The sequence below is a fragment of the Xyrauchen texanus genome, chromosome 2, assembly GCF_025860055.1.
Source record: "Xyrauchen texanus isolate HMW12.3.18 chromosome 2, RBS_HiC_50CHRs, whole genome shotgun sequence".
NCBI classification, from domain to species: domain Eukaryota; kingdom Metazoa; phylum Chordata; class Actinopteri; order Cypriniformes; family Catostomidae; genus Xyrauchen; species Xyrauchen texanus.
The window spans coordinates 24,680,188-24,700,221 of NC_068277.1; the positions used below are offsets into that span (position 1 = coordinate 24,680,188).

At 36.0% G+C, this 20,034-nt stretch overlaps 1 protein-coding gene across 3 annotated transcripts; it reads right to left on the reverse strand.

Annotated features, from left to right (window-relative positions):
- Positions 1-1,578: 1,578 nt before the first annotated feature.
- Positions 1,579-19,008, reverse strand: LOC127652224 (AP-1 complex subunit sigma-1A). Of its 3 annotated transcripts, none has more exons than XM_052138366.1 (5): positions 18,857-19,008; positions 6,626-6,804; positions 5,190-5,298; positions 2,982-3,119; positions 1,579-2,805 (listed from the first exon to the last, which is right to left on the reverse strand). In XM_052138366.1, exons 1-5 carry the CDS (start codon positions 18,857-18,859, stop codon positions 2,758-2,760), a joined length of 477 nt encoding a protein of 158 aa, XP_051994326.1. In that variant the 5' UTR covers positions 18,860-19,008; the 3' UTR covers positions 1,579-2,757. The 3 variants fall into 3 exon arrangements, with proteins under 3 accessions (XP_051994326.1, XP_051994341.1, XP_051994334.1); XM_052138381.1 differs by lacking the exon at positions 18,857-19,008 and adding an exon at positions 17,083-17,180; XM_052138374.1 differs by lacking the exon at positions 18,857-19,008 and adding an exon at positions 11,767-11,866.
- Between the last annotated feature and the right edge of the window lie 1,026 nt (positions 19,009-20,034).

Below are 20,034 nucleotides of genomic sequence, written 5' to 3' on the forward strand. Positions count from 1 at the left end.
ACTATGTTGAATTTTAACATTTGTATTGATATTTGTAGTAATTTATCTGGAGATCATCTTAAGGATTACTGTTCAGTATCACCAGAACCTAACCTCTCTCTCACTTCACCATCTCTCTTATTATCTCTCTTAAACGGTGTTGGGGTTAACATGATAAACTTTACATATTCATAATACTTTTTCGAGTAACGAGTAAAGTAACACAATATTTTTTTTTTTATCTTAGACCATAATATAAGAGTTACTTTTTAAATAAAGTAACATTGCTTTTGTCTTTTACTACTTCTACATTCCCTGTATTGCGAGAAATTAGTAAAAGTGTGCAAACCTGAGGAGACTTAGTGCATGATGGGCATTGTAGTTCTAGATTGTGAGGCCAGAGACAAGTCACTTCTATTTAAAAGAATGGAAAAAATTGGAAGACCCAACCAAGAAGCTCTATCACTCAACAGTCAATGGATGTAGGAAGGAAGTCCCATCTTTCAGGTAAAGAGCCAATTACCTTTTAGATACAGACATTGTCTGTCAATTAACAGCATTTCATGCTTCATATGAGGCCAACATTCGATTGAGTGAAATGCGGTTGATTCATGTGTTAATACACATTGCATTAAAAAAATTTTTATCAGAAAACGTGTTTAGGCAGAGGGATTATAAGACTAGTCTTCCACTGGCCATGACATGATATACAGGGTGAAATCTTCAATTCACTGACTTATGCAGACAAACTGCTCCATGTTACAGCTCCCCATAACTGAGAGAATGGGCTGAGAAAAGCAGACACTGGATCTGTGGCACAGAGCAACATTATACAACGATTGTGTATGCAGAGAAAATGTCTTTGTTACTAAAAATATTCAACTTTTTTTTTAGAATAATAAACAAGTAGTTTGATTCATGAAACAAACCATTTTTATGACATTTTGGTAGAATTAAAAACTATTCTATTCAAGTTGTATCAACCTTTGAAGTTGTGGCATCTGTAAGTACCGTGGATCAACTCAAAACAAGCTTGCACTGAGATGACTTAAATGAAAAATGTTCATTTATTCATCAGATTTATTCCTTTAACATGTTAGGCTGAATTGTATCCTGACTTTTGAAAAGCATCTTAAGTTGACTGACATTGTCGATGGGCACAGCACATGATTACAGATATGATGCAGGGTCAAGTGTTGAACTTTGCTGCTTTAGGTGAGACAGAGGTTATTATTCATACTAGCTGCCATGTTGATGGAAAAACAAATCATGCTTATTCATGTTGATTCTTTATTATAAATATGACGTGAAGACCTACTTTATAAATATCTGTTTGTTTACCATGTTGTTTTGACATGAGTGTTGTACAGTAGCTAGCATGATATGTAATGTCTCTAGTATGCAATGCATGGCTTATTTTTGCATCGCAGAAGAGAAAGTAGCTGTTAAAAAATTAACGCAAAAGTGCTTTAAGGAGTAAAGCAATATTCTAATGAGTCTGCACACTTTATTTACACTCACAAAAAATCTTCTAATGAAAATAATCAGGGAAAAAACATGAAAACAAGGATAAAAACTCAGTATACTCTGAAGTTTAGGATAAAATTCTGTTTTATTTAATTACAAAATTGCATTCATACACAATTCTGTTTTAGTTACCTGACTGATTTTACACAGGTAATACATGCCCTCATGCTGAATTATTCACTTGTTAAAAAGTGTTTCACACCTGTTTAAAAAGCTATGTAAATAAAATCACACCCAATATCAAAGTACTCTTTTGTTATCTTAAACAAGCTACAATAATTCCCTTATTCATTACTGTAAGAAACCCATCTTTGTACAGCAGAGGGTAGACCAAGATAAACAGGAAATAGCTTAGGGGCCATTTGGGGGTTTAGATTCTGTGTCCTGTTCTCGTAGTTAGATAAACAATCAGACATTTTACTTTTGTCGCTCAAAGGGATAGAACAGTATGAATAAACTTGACAAAATAGTTTATTCAGTATTCTAGCCATTTCAAATGTATATTTAAGATTCCTCCCATTTGGTGAATATATTCTTTAATTCTTTACATTCTTAAAATTGACCCATTAGAAAAACTCATAAAGTGGCTGATTGTGCAACGGAGGATATGATCGCACTGGTACAGTCACCACAAAATTACAGGAGACAAACCTTCAAGGATTTACATGTGGTCCATATGCTGAAACAGCAGTTATTTAAAGTGGCACAAGTAAAAATATTTGCATCTCACACAAAAAACATGGCTGAATGGTCAATGTCATTGTTTCCTGAGCAGCTATATTAAAGTATGTTTAGCAATGGTATTTTGGAAGATTTAAATTGTGGTTTCAACTACTACAGATCGTTTTTTAAAAAGTGACTTGATCAATGCAACAATAATCTTTTTTTTTTTTTAGAAACTAAAATTTGCGATTGTTTAACCTGTTGTTAAAATGGCAAAGCTTAATGTACAATCAAAACTTCTTTTTCCAAATATATCTCTGTTTGCTAAATTCAAGTGTCTATCTTTGTTGCTTCTTCACTGTCTCTTAAGAGAAGATCCTTACTAAAAGCAGCCATTTTAAAAATGGAAAGACAAAACAGGTTGGGATAGAAATACAATCACATGCTGGTCTCAGTAGTACCCAAATTAACCCCACCTACCCCTTTTTCCCCTTATTTTCATCTCCTCTGCCAACCATTTGGACTAATTTTCCCATTTGTCTCAGTAGTACCGAAATTCATCGGTCTTCAATGCACTGGAAACTAGTACTAGGCTAGCCCCATCTCCTCTAGGACACTCCTGGGTGACTCATCCTCCTGTCCGGAGAAAAGTTGAGAAGGGTTTTCAGTCACCTCACAGTGTGTACATTACACAATGCAGTGATTACTTTACTAGGCAGCTTACAATAGGTCATGCTAAGAGTTCAGAGTAAATGAAGGGAAAATGAGCCACAAAAATATAATAAAATATAAAATAAAAGACAAACATAAACCTCTTGTAGAAGGTCAGCCTGTTCGATGGCCTTGAGCACACTCTTCTTGGATGTGTCCTGAATTTCTCCCCCCATTAGAAACTCGTCCAGGATAAAGTAAGCTTTCTCAAAGTTAAAAATGATGTCAAGTTCACAAACCTACACACACAGACACACACAGTAGGGACATGAGAAACAAGGGTCTTGTTTAATACATGCACAGGAAAATTCGCTCTGGCTGCCCTGCCAACAACGCTATCGAAAATTCATGGACACTCTGACGTATTTGAAAAAGGCGCAACGTTCGTATGCTTGTTTTTTTTTCGAATGCTTGGTTTTGTGAACTATATTTAAAGGGGCCGCAAAACATCTGACATGACGACCGGTATCTTTTTGACGACATATCACAAGTAGCGTATATCCTCATTAAATATTTTTATATATTATTATATAAAACCATAATATCCACTTCATCAACTCACCTGGCACACTAACAATTTCAGACACCTTTGTCCACTCATCGTGTTTTTATTTTATTTATATCCCTGTAAGCAAACACGGACAGATCAAATATTACGGGAAAAGATGCCACGGCAATAATCAGTTTCTCCTCCATTTTGTCTCCGGAAACTAATGTTTGGTGGTAACCAAAGTTTACATGGTTGTGTTCTCTAGACTTCGCTAGAGTGGAGCACTTCTATATTCCAATAGGTTGCTGCCGAACCACGTCAAAGCTCATTACCATAATCCTAATCATAGAAAATTAATGACATCCGGTCGATTTGACGCTCTCGACGCCTCTGGTCTGAATGCACGGTTAGGATTTGCACTTGCCCAGCCAATATTTTCACCCACTACAATATTTATGTCAGAAGAAAATTTATTTATATTTTTCAATTAACATTTAATTTTCTTTATAAAAAAAAAAAATATTTAGAACAATTTATTAGGTTAAGCAACAGCTGGAAATTAAATGGCTATAATGCAACTCTTTGACAGCTTTTAATTCAACACAATTTCTTCTGGAAAACGATACCATAGTGATGAATTATCTTTGACCCACTTCGCCTTGTGCTTCTAAGGCTATCACAAATAATTCTTGCAATTAATAATCAATCAATCAATAAAATTTAATTCCAAACAATATATCACAGAAAAACAAATATTTAAAGATGAAGTGTTTCATTTCTGCGTCATTAACGCCATAGAACGAAATTGCAAAAATTAACATTGTTATCAAACATCTTTCCTAAACTTAATCATATATGCAGGAATATTCCAATCACAGTAGAGCATATAAACCTCTTATTCAGTAAGGACTAAGGATTGAGAAAAATATGAACCTTAATAGGAAAAATATGTGCATGTAAATGTGGTCAATGGAAGGAATAAAGTGGATGCTATCCTCCATAAAAATAAAACATTATGATGTACGTATGAGCACAAGTGAATTACCCCTAATAATATACTAATAATAACTGACTTTCTAAAGCAAAGGACACACTGAATATAATATCAACACAGAGGAATCTATAAGGTGTCTTGTAAGAATTACTCAAGAGTGCAACCAAAAAGGATATAGCAGGAATAGGACAGACTAAAAAGCAGAGGGGACAGATGGAAAAAAAGCTAAAAGAATGGAAAGTACAGAGAATTTCACAGGTTTTGTGTTGCTGTGGTGTGATTTATGAAATCAAGAGAGAGAATAGTAGAAAGCGAGAGGGCAGATGAATAGGGATGGGAACCGAGAACCGGTTCAAGTTCTTGTTCAGAACTGGTTCCATTCTTTACAAAATATCGGATTTGTACGATCTTCGTGACTGTCAGTTCTGGTAACAGTTCTCCAGCATGCAATTTTCCATAGATACGGCTGAAACACATCCTGTTATACACTGACAGGGGCCAGGAATCGAACCGCCAACCCTGCGATTAGTGGCCAACCCACTCTACCACCTGAGCCACATCAGATGCAGACTCTATTTTATGGGTGGACACAATTCATCAAGACAATGGCTCTTTTGAATCTACAGCGCGAAACATACACACTTCCAGTATAGTTTGATTGCCTAAAGAGTTATTCAAAAGAGCCGGTTCTTAAAAAACTAATAAAAGGTAATAAAAAAAACTACTGGAATCGTTACTGTAACTGTTAAAGAACCGGAATCGTAAAATTCCCTACAATTCCCAACCCTACAGATGAAAGAGGGGTGGTGGCGAGGAATGACTCACACTGCCAAAGTACTTATCCAGCAGCTCCACAAAGCGATGGATGACCTCCAGTGTAATCAGCTCATTGTCCTGCTCCTCCACTGCACAGCAGAAATATAGGCTGGCATACCTGCAAGAATGCACACACACACACACGCACGCACACCAACAATAGGGGCTTTCTTTAATACCACAATCAAGACAAGTCATGCAAACATATACATATGTAAAATAAACATACAGTATATACAAAGCAAACATACTAACAGGGGAAAACAAAACTGATAACTGAAAGCAATCAAACAGAGAAGGTGTTGGCAAATCAAGTACTAATATTGTCATGTCAGATGGTGTACTGCACTGGATCATATTGAGGTGGACAAACAAACAAAACCACAGATCAAGTGCAATGAAAAGCAAGTAGCTTTACTTTTACTGAACCCTTGTGGCCAAAAAAATTCCTTCACAACCCACCTTTAACAGTCATGTCTTTTTATTGTGCAACCTCTGGGCAGTGAAAGAAATAAAAACTTACAAAAAGGTCATATTATTACACATTGTGAACAGAAAATGGGAGAGTTCACAAGAGGTTACCAATGAAACACTGTGTCAAGGATGGTATGTGGATACGTGATTAGTTGCAAGATGTTTTTTGATGTCTCAAATGATTCAACTCCACAATCTTGACTCATTAAATTAGTCATCATTCACAATAATTTAATAAACAAATCAATAGACAGTTATAGAGTAAAAACCAAAATGTGCACATTGTGATTGTACACTCACTGAGCACTTTATTAGGTACACCTGTACACCAACTTATTCAAGCGATTATCTAATCAGCCAATCGTGTGGCAGAAGTGTAATGTATAAATTCATTCAGATAAGGGTCAGGAGCTTCAGTTAATGTTCACATCAACCATCAGAATGGGGGAAAATGTGATCTCAGTGATTTAGACCATGGCATGATTGTTGGTGCCAGATGGGCTGGTTTGACAATTTCTGTAACTGCTGATCTCCTGAGATTTCCATGCACAACAGTCTCTAGATTTTATTAAGAATGTTGCCAAAAACAAAAAACATTCAGTGAGCAGATGTCCTGCGGACAGAAAAGCCTTGTTGATGAGAGGTCAACGGAGAATGGCCAGACTGGTTTGAACTGACAGAAATGCTACGGAAACTCAGATAACCACTCTATACAATTGTAGTGATCAGAATAGCATATCAGAATGCACATCACGTCGACCCTTAAGTCAGATGGGCTACAACAACAGAGGACCACAACGGGCACTTGATTAGGGCCATAGTGTTCCTAATAATGTACTCAGTGTGTGTATGAACAAGGTCTACATTCATGTAGACAACATTTTCTCTGCACGTGAGAAAGAAAACAATCGAGAACATACGCATCTGACATTTCTGTTTGACAAATGCATCACATTCGAGTGGTTTGCTACCTCTTGTAGACTATCTTAAGATCCCTCCACTCCAAGAAGCTGCACATTTTGGGTTTTCTGGCCAACACCATCTGCATGAGCTCTCTAACCATCTTCTTCTTGTCACGCTCAGCTGTAGCAGTGTACCATTTCTGGAGCCGCAGCTTCCCCTGCCGGCTGAACAGAAGCATAAAGCGCATCTAAAGAGAGAAGAGGATCAGATAATGAAAAAGTGTCAATCTCAAGTCAATGAGGCTACAATATAGCAGAGAAGGTTTACTTGCTAAAATATCCAAAAATAATTATTAGTAATTGCACAACTGGAAGAGGGGGGGGGAAAAAAGGTACAAAAAAATAAAAAAATAAAGAAAGATTGAGGCAAGGGGGGGGGGGGTGATATAAATGGCACACTTACCTTTAATGAGTGACATATTTATTCATTTTATGTATCTGTTAATTGTCCTGTATTTCACGGATTATGTTTTATTTAGTTTTTTTTACTGTTCTAACAGGTGTGGTCAAAGACAAATTGTCAAAAACAATAAAGTTGTATTGTATTGTTAATTGGGAGACTACATGGAAAATTTGTACTTTAAAAAAAGTAATGTTACACCACACAACTATTTAAGTGAACTGAAAAAGGTGAAAGGTGATTAAAACAAGTGAAAACTTAAAATAAAAGCTGAGCAGTTACAGTATACATGTTTGTATAAAATGTCATCTAAAATCTTGATGTTAAAAAAGGGCATGCTATGTCAAATACTCATGAACAAAGGATGACTCAATAGTTCTAGTTTGCTAATTATTACCAGCATCAGACTTATCTGATTGGATGAAGGCAAAACGGAAAAAGGATGACTCTTTAACATTTGTTACCACGCTGATCCTTAGAGAACTTCAGTATCATTCATCATTATAAAATTAGAATGTGAGCTGGCCTATACATTTCCAAGCTGTTAAATATTTCAGAAGAGAGCTGGAGAGTACTGCCTCTGCTCCCAATAGATATGGCCCACATATCCAACACTGCGCATTCAGCTCAATCCCCTCAAAAGGCCATCAGTAACTATTAGGATTGCAGATCATATAATTATTAAGCTACACCATTGCCCGGGCAAGCCATGCTATGACACACTATGGATGAAAAACACAAGATCATCACATATAGAATATTCAGACTACTCTAAAACACAAATGAACTGTGAAGCATTTTCACCAGCCTGCTAATTTGAGGACGTTTCTTTCAAGCCAAAAATGGTGTCAGCTTAGATCAGCCCTCAAAATAATCTAAAATGGCAGTGAAAAGCTTTGATGTCCAAAACCAGTCTAAAAAAGAAGAAGAAAAAAAAGATAGAGATAAAAAAAGATCTGGTGTGACAAGAAATGTAGGAAAATGTTTAATTGAGGCCACAGTCCAGAATAGCATCCTCCTAAGGGAAGGAGACACAATCTTCTCCTGTTCTTGACTTTAAATCCATATTTAGGAGCCAATTCAAATGGAAATTCATTCACAGACATGAAGACAAATTTTACAACAAGTTTGAAAATAATCAATACTCCTTAAAACACTGGTTAGTTGTCTAAACACACACATTTTAAACATCAAATGCACACTTTAAATCTACTGTTAATAAATCTACTGAAAAAAAGCTATGGAACAGACAATATGATTACCATCTACAGCTAAACTACCCATCTTTACTTACAGAGATGAATGTTTTCTGCTGTTTTTCTAGCACCACAAAGAGGAGAAAAGAAAAGATCTTATATGGAGAGAATGTATGCCTCTATACCAAGATATTGTGTGGAACATCAGTTTGCACATCTGATCAAAGTGAAAATTGAGTTTGCCCAAGTTGTTCGCTCTGTTGGTTTATTAACAAGCGTAGATTTCAAACAAACAAGTTTGGACAGTCTACAAAAGATATATTTAGCCTGCCTCTGCTATGATCTTACTGTGTGTCATGTTGGACGTTATCTTAAAAAGCAGCACTTCCTTGCATATACTTAACCGATTAGACAAAGGAAATGTGTTGTGAAATAAATCTATAATGCAATATTTTTGAAAAGGAATGTGGTGATGCTAAAAACCACAAAGACAAATACTTGATGTTAAAGACAAACTTTTGACTCACAGAATATTCACTCATCTGTGGTCAGTTGCAACAACCCCCTTAATACAAACTCGTAGTTATAATAGTAAGGCCACGTCAACACTAAAATGTTTTAGTTTGAAAACGTATCTTTTTCTCCACGTTTTGGCCTTCCATCCACAATGGCATTTTTGAAAGCAAAAACTGAGCTTTTCGATAACTCTCTCGCAAATGGAAAACGACGTCCTCGCGTTGTAGTGTGAACAGGGGAAATGGAGATATTTTACAACCCGTATTTCAGAAAAGTTGGGACTTTTTTTAAATTTGAATAAAATGAAAACTAAAAGACTTTCAAATCACCAGCCAATATGTTATTCACAATAGAACATAGATAACATAACAAATGTTTAAACGGATACATTTTACACTTTTATCCACTAAATGAGCTCTTTTCAAAGTTGATGCCTGCTACAGGTCTCAAAAAAGTTGTCACGAGGGCAACAAATGGCTGAAAAAGCAAGACATTTGGAAAAGATTAGCTGGGAGAACATCTAGCAACTAATTAAGTTAATTGATATCAGGTCATCAGGTAACAGGTAACATGATTAGCTATAAAAGGGATGTCTTAGAGAGGCAGAGTCTCTCAGAAGTAAAGATGGGCAGAGGCTCTCCAATCAGTGAACGAGTGCGTAAAAAGATGGTGGAATACTTTAAAAACAATGTTCCTCAACTTCAAATTGCAAAGGATTTGCAAATCTCATCATCTACAGTGCATATAACATCATCAAAAGATTCAGAGAAACTTGAGAAATCAACGTGCGTAAGGGACAAGGCCGAAGACCTTTATTGGATGCCCGTGGTCTTCGGGCCCTCAGATGATACTGCATCACTCATCGTCATGATTGTGTCAATGACATTACTAAATGGGCCCAGGAATACTTCCAGAAACCGCCATCTGCAGATGCCAACTAAAGTTCTATCATGCAAAAAGGAAGCCATATGTGAACATAGTCCAGAAGTGCCGTTGTGTCCTGTGGGCCTAGGCTTATTTAAAATGGCCTATTTCAAAGTGGAAAAGTGTTCTATGGTCCGACGAGTCCAAATTTGACATTCTTGTTGGAAATCACGGACGCCGTGTCCTCCGGACAAAAGAGGAGGGAGACCTTCCATCGTGTTATCAGCGTTCAGTTCAAAAGCCAGCATCTCTGATGGTATGGGGGTGCATAAGTGCATATGGTATGGGCAGCTTGCATGTTTTGGAAGGCACTATGAATGCTGAAAGGTATATAAAGGTTTTAGAGCAACATATGCTCCCCTCCTGACGACGTCTATTTCAGGGAAGGCCTTGTGTATTTCAGCAGGACAATGCAAAATCACATACTGCAGCTATTACAACAGCATGGCTACTTCGTAGAAGAGTCTGGGTGCTGAATTGGCCTGCCTGCAGTCCAGATCTTTCACCTATAGACAACATTTGGCGCATCATTAAACAAAAAACACATCAAAGACGACCAAGAATTCTTCAGCAGCTGGAAACATATATGAGGCAAGAATGGGACCAAATTCCAACACCAAAACTCCAGACACTCATAATCTCGATGCCCAGACGCTCTTCAAACTGTTTTGAAAAGAAGAGATGTTGTTACACCATGGTAAACATGCCCCCGTCCCAACTATTTTGAGACCTGTAGCAGGAATCAAATTTGAAATGAGCTCATTTTGTGCATAAAGTTTTAAAATTTCTGTTTAAACATTTGTTCTGTTATCTATGTTCTATTGAGAATAAAATATTGGCTCATTTGATTTGAAAGTCTTTTAGTTTTCATTTTATTCAAATTTAAAAACCATCCCAACTTTTCCGAAATTCGGGTTGTAAAACGATGACGTATTTGTTGTCACGTGACGCAGTCATGTGTTCCATTTAACCCAAAACAATCATGTTGGTGGCCCATGTTGTAGCGTCGTTGTTGTGCCTGCAATTCACTTTGATAGCGTAGTTAAAAGTGACTTTTAACAACCTTTACATTGTGTTCCTTCAAAAGTTATGGGATGTTAACTTGGAACTGCTGTCCGACAATGACCACAAGGACAAACATTTTAGACTATACATGGAAAGGTGACTTTTTGCATGCATAGTGAGGGGATTTAAAGGTGCACCCAGTAATTTTACTCAGTAAATTTAACTCAAAGACATGAATTGTAATTTCGCAATATATGTAGGAAATCCTGACCACTCACATTAAAATACAAATTCCAGTCATATCAGTTATAAAAGCTGTTTTATTCTACATGAAGAGGGTCCGCACATGGGGCATCCATGTTACAATCACATGACCAGCCGAATACTACTCACTTAATCCAGAGATTATTTAGCATAGATGGGCCACTTCTGTTAAAATGAATGGGAGAAATTGGAACACTCAACCACGGAGCTCTAAGCGCCTTACTGTTAAAAGGGTCAATCACTTTTTAGATACAGATATCACCAGTAAATCAACTTTAGAATGCGCATGCGCATTAGCTATACAAGATGGGAAAATTGCACAAAAACAAATTTGCGTAATATGTGGTGAAGAATCACAATTAATGATTCCAGTATTGTCAGATTTTACTGCTGATGTTCTTTGATCGTAATATTGACCAAACGTTTTTGAGATTTTGATCTCTCCATTCAAGTAGATATGAGTTGCATTGGCATGACTGAAAATAGCCTCGTAAGACCGTTCCAAAAATGGGCGACAGTGACTGACTTGCTAAAAATGCATTGCTTAGTCTCAGTAACATCCTGTTATTTGACACTTTCACTCATTGATTAAAGTAATCATGGCTGACTGTGAATACTAAATTTTTACAATGTCTTCTGAAACAGAAAACTAAGCCACAAAGTGTCAGAGTAAGTCCAAGATGCAGCGCTCCAGACTGCGACTTAAATGGTCGCAAAAATAATTTATTGCGAATACAATTTCAAATCTAGTCGCCATTGACAACAGACGGTTTGTGTGCGTTCATATGCGGTTTAGTCAGATATCGTCTTGTGAGTTATTATATTATTATCTATAGAGCACGCACCAGTGTGTCTCGCGCCACGAGCTCACTTCAAAGCACGAAACAACAAACCCATAGCGAGAGAGTCGTGACCAAATTACTCTTTTGAACCGGATCCTTTTCATGAATCACCAGAAAAGAACTGAAGGTTTAATCTCAGGAGCTCAGGTTAGCAGTTTGAATCAGATTCACTTTCTCAGCGAATCAGCCGTCAGTGAGCTCACAACTGGTAGTGCAGAGATTTCAAAATAAGAGTCCCATGTGTATTTCGGGCTTCTTTATAATTAAAAGCCCTGTATTGTGTACCACTTTTTCCCCCCTGGTAATTATTGATTGGGATTGGAGTACCACAATAAACCATCCAGTAACAGTAAAAGACTAAGGCAATAATACTGTAAAACAATAACACACACACACACACACACACGTTTGGAATAATGTACAGATTTTGCTGTTTAGGAAGGAATTAGTACTTTATTTCACCAAAGTGGCATTCAACTGATAAAGTATAGTCTGGACATTACTAATGTAAAACTATGTAATGTTAAACTATTCGAAAATATTAATTTTTGATCAAATCTAGACAGGCCCCATTTACAGCAGCCATCACTCCAATACCTTATCCTTGAGTAATCATGCTAAACTGCTAATTTGATACTAGAAAATCACTTGCTGCTATTATATCAATTAGGTATGTCTTGAGGTAAATATTAGGTCAAAAATGGCAAAAAAGAAATGGCTTTCTTGAGAAACTCATCAATGCATCATTGTTTTGAGGAAGGAAAGCTTATACAATGCTTGAAATTGCCAAAAGAAACAAAAGATTGCATACAAAGGTACACTAAAGTCTTCAAAAACAAAGGACAACTGGCTCTAACTAGGACAGAAAGAGATGTACAACTAAACAAGAGGAAAAGTACATCATAGACTGTCCTGACTATACATTGTGATCAGTTGAATGCCACTTTGGTGAATTAAAGTACCGATTTCTTTACATAAGAGAAAAATCTGTACATTATTCCAAACTTTTGGCTACCAGCATATATGCATGTCAAAAGCTCAATCTTATTTTTATATATATATATATATATATATGAGATTGAGCTTTTGACTTGTTCACAACTATTACACAAGGTGCAAACATTCACTAATGCTCAAGATGACAACAAACTACTATATGTATACCATATGTAATTAACTGTAATGTAGATTGTGAAGAGCAGTATTAAATAAACAAATCTTTTATCTCTTATATTTGTATAAATTACAAAAGGGGTGTGAACATTTATGAGACAAAAGGGAATGCAAATCTTATCAACTATATACTGTATACTGGGACATAGACATGTACAAATACAATATGTGCATATATGTCATACGTCTTTGGCTGCTGCATTGTGTCGCATTGTTCCAACATCTATTCATTAACATAGGCTGTTATAATGTAGTCTGTTACAATAAGTACAAAAGAGGGCATAATCAAAATATAATGCATAATATTTTGTCATTAAGTGAAGATTTGCTGGTCAATTCAATGAAACAATGCTCAGAATGTGCATCTCTTGTTCTTCTTTCAAGTTACCGTAATAAGCTCAGTAAGTGTGCACCACTGTTTCTGAACCATGTACCTGCAAACCGTGGTTTCCATGATGCCAAATTGCATTTTTACAATGCAGTGTTAAGTTGAAAATAGTTTTGAAGACCCTGCGTTCTGTTACATTCTAGATGTCTGAAAGAAAGATTTCGACTTGTGTGTGTGTGTGTGTGTGTGTGTGTGTGCGTGCACGTTTCTCCAGAGTGTAGAGCGCAGTCTCTGCAATGAACAGAAAGTCACACTGCACTTTGCTGGAGTTTGTTGCTGTGATGATTAGGGTTGCAACGGTATGAGATTTTCATGGTATGATAACCGTCTCAGAAAATATCACGGTTTCACGGTATACATTATTTCACAATTACTATTCAGTGAAAACAGAAGGGTTATTTTATTTATTTATTTTTGAGCAAACACTTTATTATAATTGAAACTTGAATCTTTTTTATTGAAGTATGTGTTACACTTTTAAGAATGATGTGGCGTCCACTCTTGGTACATATGTGTAAAAAAAATATCCCTTTTGAAAATAAAATAAATAGAAAAAATAAGAAAGCTCACAGAATTATAAACATGATAAAAAATATCATGTAACTATAACATGTTATATAACTAAAGCATGTTAGTTTACATGTTATCATATCTTGTTAAATTAACAACTAAATGAAAAATATTATCAGCTGTGTGAGCTTTTAAAGTAATGTCTTATGATTATTAACAGTTAACATATACTGTAGGTGCGCGACAACGAGGCCAGACTGCTCCTGTCTGTACCTTTAACTCAGTGGTTCTCAACTGGTTCTGCTTCAGGACAGATTTCACATCGGAAATCAAGTGTCGACCTGCCATAGATTAAACATAACCTGTATTTAATGTATCCTGGGTTGCATTTCCTTTTAAGTTGCATAGTTTTGTTCATGGATTTCCAGTACAAGGACATGCATCAAGTGACATTATTTTTGTTGTTGACAAAATCTAAAGTTGTCTTTCCCCCTTCTAAAAATAAAAAAATGAGATACAATGTTCTGCATTGATTTGGTTTTTGTATCTTTTAAGCCCAGGAATAGTTGTGTACTCAATTTTCTGAAGTGTATCTGTGACTAATGGGACTATTCTGCAATTGCCTAAAGTATTGTATTGCCCTACAAAGATAGATACTTTTCTATCAGGCATTAAAAATCTGAATAAAGGTGGAGATTATAAATTTATTTTGCCATCTCTACTTCCCTGTTAATTTATTATTCATTTTTAATAATAATTAAAAAAAAATGTATAGAACTTTTAATGTTTGTCGCAAAGCGGCCGAGTTTACTTTGCACAAATAAAAAATATGTTTACATATTTGTCTCTGGCTTGCTTTTGCTCGCATGTCAATGATTACCCCTCCGTGTGTCAATGATGGCGAGATCTACTTTTATATTTAATTTAATCACTGAGAAGGTTTACCTGCAAAATTAGTAGCACCAATCATCACAAGCAGCCTCAAAAATGGACACAGAGTAGCTGTATAACACTTTTCCTTGAGCAGAATGTTGCACTACAGATTGCTAAGTTTGTTCAAAGGAGAAAGCGAGACGTGCATGGTTGCCAGATTGCACAAAATAAGTGTAACATTAGGCAGAATAGTTCCAATTTGCACAAGTATAAATCTCAAACTGGAGGTGTTTCGTCTCTTATCTGGCAACCCTGAGCATGTTAAATGCTTGTGGAGACGCGTTAGGTCCCAATGCAAGTTAACTGAAATATCCAATGAAAAATAAATATGCTTTTACGATAAATGAGCTGCGGGCCGTATGTTGCCCATGTCTGCTTTAGCTGTTTGCAAGATTATCATTAAATCTGCGTCGGCAGTCCTCAATAGTCTATCACTTGGGCGGCCGACCGAAATATCTTCAATGGGAGCACCATGGCATTGTTATTTCCCTGCTGTCTGCGACCCAGTCCGAATAGACCAGTTGAGAAACACTGCTTAACTCACACACATACTCATGTCAGACCCCCTCGCAAAAGTGCGTGTCGCAAGTTGACGAGTCTGACAGGCAGACAAGGAATAAAAGACATGCGCATGTGAGATTCTCCGTCCGGTTGCATTTTTTCCTCAATAACGTAGATAGGCAAATGTACATGGTATGATAACCGTCAATTTTCAAACCGTGAAACCGGTATTCATGCTGAAATATTCAGCTCTAATTTAGCTGAAATGCAGGTGTGTGACATGTTGGCACAGAGGGAGATTTACAGTCAATGATGAACCTGCACTTTTATTAAATAATATACATTAATGAGTCAAAGTTTCTATATTATATGACAATAAAACCTGTTTAGCAAACGTGTGCAGAGAAAGATGTTCAAAACATGGTGGATTAAACTTTCTTTTGATTATCATAAACCTGTAGATCAAACACTAGCATTGCAGCATTGTTTATCAGTTTGGTTGCTATGAGACATCTCTGTGGACAATCAAAGTACCGCTGAAAATGACAACGTAATTGTAGAGTGGAGGAGGGTGGGGCCAAGCTGGAATGACACAACCCTGGTCCCCAATCAGCCTGATGGGGCACGCGAGGGATAAATGCGGCCAGTGACGACAGTTCAAGAGAGAGAGAGAATTACGGGCAGCTGCCCTGTGTGTGGTTATGTGTTTTTGGTTAAGTTTATCATTAAACATTATTTATATTGTTAAGTGGCTTCTCACTGCCTCCTTTCTCTTTAGACCCCCTTACAGTAATCAATCTCAAAATTAAAAATAAGGCCCCTCTTTGATACGTATATTTGTCAGGTAGTTGTCACTGAATTTGGATTTCAGTGAAAAGTCACGTCAAGCATTTTCGATCATTTCTGTCACTTTCAAGTACTCAGGTACTCAAGCCCATCCCTAATATCTAACCAACTCCGGACCAACACATTTTTGTAATTATTTGAATTATCACTCTAAGTGACATTTAACCATGTGTCACTATGTCTTTGGAAAGGTTTCGTCAATCAAAATACCCAAATACAAACAATTTCCTACTTTCAAACTAATACAATCATAAATGCCCAACCGATTGCATTAGTGAGGTAAAATTAGTTTTTTGTTACCTTACATGGATGATGTTTGTAATGCCAAAATTGCTGGAGTGAGGCCACTAGTGGTCGACCGATATATCGCAGAGGCTGATAAATCGGCCAATATTCTGACTTTTTTAATTATCTCATCTATCGATACATTTTCCTGTTTGGACAATTTTTTTCTTGAGGGTGCTGAAAATTGCCTGCTTGCAATTGGTTTGTTTTGTTATTACGTGCCATTGTATTACTACAATAATAGATCGGTGTGCACCACAGTCTCATTTAAACGGTCTGCATACCAGAGCCACAATAGACACGTTTGAGCTCATAATGTTAAAGTGTTCGAATGTTTCATTTTCTCTCCCTCTCTCTTCAACAGTTCCCTGCAACTTTTGACTGTTTTGTCCAATGCTAAAAAGGCAAAGATCAATAAAACTACTATCATAAATACAATCTGCTAATATGCACATATCTTGTTTAAACAGATGTATTAAACCAACCTCACACAACTTCAGCAGATCCAGCATCATCTGGAGTGCTCATTTATTTACCTCTACAGCATGTATTCTATCAGCCTCTCCTAAGCAGTTCCCTTTACATTTTGTCTAATAATAAAAAGGTAATTATCAATAAAACTTCTATTATATACTATCTGCAAACATGCAGATGTCTTGTTTAAACAGATGTACTTCACGAACCTCATGTATATCCATTGTTTTCTTTCTGTCGAGTCCTCTTCTAATATCTTCCTCTGATGCATGCATTCTATCAGCCAGAATCAAAACTTCAGGATCAGGATCAAATTTTCCTTTGATTCACAAATCATGACAGTCAGTGTATGACAATCCAAGCAGGCGATCCAGCCATTTAAAATGTTAGGATATTGCTGCTCGGGCTGGATACGCATGAGCGTGTGAGTGCAACCAAACTCTTTCTAGCAAGTCAGTCCACTGTCGGCCATGTTTGAAATGCTCTCGGGTGGCTATTTCCAGTCATGCCAGAGCAGTGCAACTCATATCTACTTGAATGGGGAAAGACTGAAATCTCCCAAATGGTTGGTCAAGATTATGATCAAAGAACATTTCAAATCAGCAGTACAATCTGACAACACTGGTATCATCAAGGTGATAAACAGGCGATGTCTGTATCTAAAAGGATTACCTGTAAGGCAGGACTTCTTATTTACATTCTAATTTCTCCCATTCATTTTAATAGAAGTGGCCCGTCTAAATAGTCTCTGGTGCAAATAAAAGCACTTCACGTGTGCTAGAATTAAATGTCTTATTCATTATGCACTGTGTGTATAATTTGTTTTATTCAGTATTTTTGGAAAATGCAACTGCTAACGTAAATATGCCATCTATGGTTGCTGGACTACTGTGTGTACTGTCATGTCCTTCTACCTAATATAGTAACAATTTCTTCATGTGCAAATAAATTACACAAATTTGATGACTAAACAGAAATCATAAGAAACTTCTTTCTTCTATTTAAAATAGATTATTATTATTTCAGATACTTTTTACAAAATTAGAGTTGTGTGACATTGAGTAAATATAGTGCTAAATAAGAGTTTAATCATTTTTAATCAATTTTAAGTTATTTACTATATTAAATTGTGTGAAATATCTGCATTGTATTGGCCACCCTGCTCTCTGGATATCATCATCAGCCATTAAAAACCCCCATATAGTTCGACCACTAAAGACCACATTTGTTAAACAAGCCCCAGTTAACAGTCCATAATTCTAGAAAGTCTCCCATAAGACATGCATGTTAATCGTCTACTAAATTGTTTCATTAACTTTTCTTAAATTAATTTAAGCAACATTATTTCAAAATGGTACATAATTATCCTACTAAAATGCATGTGGCATTAAAAGAAATTCAGAGGTAATCCAAAAGTAATCAAAATAGATTACCTAAAACAGTCATCTAATAGATTACGTAAATTCTTACAATTTAGTCGTATAATTTGTAATCAGTATCAGATTACAATTCCGAAGTGATCAGACATCACATTACTGAGACACACAGAAGCACGCAGACAACCGTTTCCGGGTCGAAAAAAAAGAGTTAAAAGAGAACTTTAAAAAGAATAATCTCTAATTAAACGGAAAGTCAAAACTTTTGGAAATGCTCTGTATGACCACAAATCTGCCAATAACGCTGAAATGATTAATTCATTTAGTAAATTTAATTCATCGATCCCGGCTGTCAAACTGACAGGGTTGTGAACAAACGCTTTAGAAAATTACATATTAAAAAACGGTTTGTTCTAGAAATGTAAAACACACGAAGCGTCAAAAATGAGCAGACTACGTGGAGTCTGACAGGGGAGAGGTGTTAGATGAGAAACTTTAAACAGGTTTTGTGGTGTCCAGGTGACTGACTGTACTCACTTGGATTCAGTTAGCTAGCTAGCTCTGCTTGTAAAGTATAGGTTATTATCACTATAAGATATTAACTTACCATTTTGACGACTTATGGAGAACGGTCAGGCAATTTCAATGAATAGCAAACCCTTTTTGCGAAATACCGAAATATATTATCAATACATGTCTAATGCAGTGCTCGTAGTTTCACAGCTTGGAGAGCCACATTGATGGAGTATAGGTAGCGTCATCACCGGAAGCGCGCATGCGCTCTGCGCGTTCCTGTCTCCAGCACAAGCTTTCGTGCAGAAATTCAGTGCTTGCTTCCAGTGTTTGCTAATATATTCGCATTTTCGAAAGTAATAAAAGTGTCTTTCTCGACTATTTGTGATACTTAACAGCTTTGCCTCTCTGACATCATGATTGTATAAGATATTCAAATGTTGTTGCCATGACAAATGGGGGATTCATGTTGCCATGGTAACGAAGATATGGCAAGCCAAAAATGCCATATGATATGGCAAGCCCCCCGCCTAAATAAATATGCGTGTAAAGGAATATTCAGGATTCAATACAAATTAAGATCAATCGACAGCATTTGTGACATAATGTTGATTACCACAAACATAATTTTGACTCATACCTCCTTTTCTTTAATAAAAAAAAAAGCAAAAATCTGCAGTGAGGCACTTATAATGGAAGTGAATGGGGCCAATCCATAAACATTAAAATACTAACTTTTTCAAAAGTATAGCCACATGATCTAAACAATATGCATGTTAACATGATTTTAGTGCGATAAAATCACTTTCTAACCTTTTCTGTGTAAAGTTAGAACCAATTTTACCTTTTTTGTTGCCATGACGTTACATTTAATATGTAAAATTACTGTAAAATGACGATTTAAACAACTTTACTGCTCAAATAATACATGAGTTTTAACAGTAGGCTACACTGTAAAAAAAATAGTAAAATACTGTAAAAATGCTAAAGAAATAAAATTTTAATTGATTAACAAATTAACTGTAAAATATACAGTAAAATGTTTTAAAAATTTTTTAAAGTCAATACATTAGTTTTTACAATAAAATGATGTAAAAATTTTATTATTTAAATGCAAAAAGTAAGATTTTCTTGTATAATTAATGGTAAAAAGAACAAGAGAGTACATGTACGTTTTTACAGTAAATTATTGTTAAAATTACAGTAAAAAACTGTAATCAGGGGTTACCAGAATTCCCTGCATGACCCATTACATTTCTTTATATTTTATGG

What these genes read in the sequence shown, in the direction of transcription:
- LOC127652224 (XM_052138381.1), bottom strand. Translation starts at nt 17,148, where the DNA reads ATGCATGCATCAGAGGAAGATATTAGAAGAGGACTCGACAGAAAGAAA. An exon ending in CTTAAGATAGTCTACAAGAG is followed by an intron (nt 5,299 to 6,625) that starts GTAGCAAACCAC and finishes GCATTCTTGCAG; the next exon opens with GTATGCCAGCCTATATTTCT. An exon ending in AGGCTGACCTTCTACAAGAG is followed by an intron (nt 2,806 to 2,981) that starts GTTTATGTTTGT and finishes TTCTCCGGACAG; the next exon opens with GAGGATGAGTCACCCAGGAG.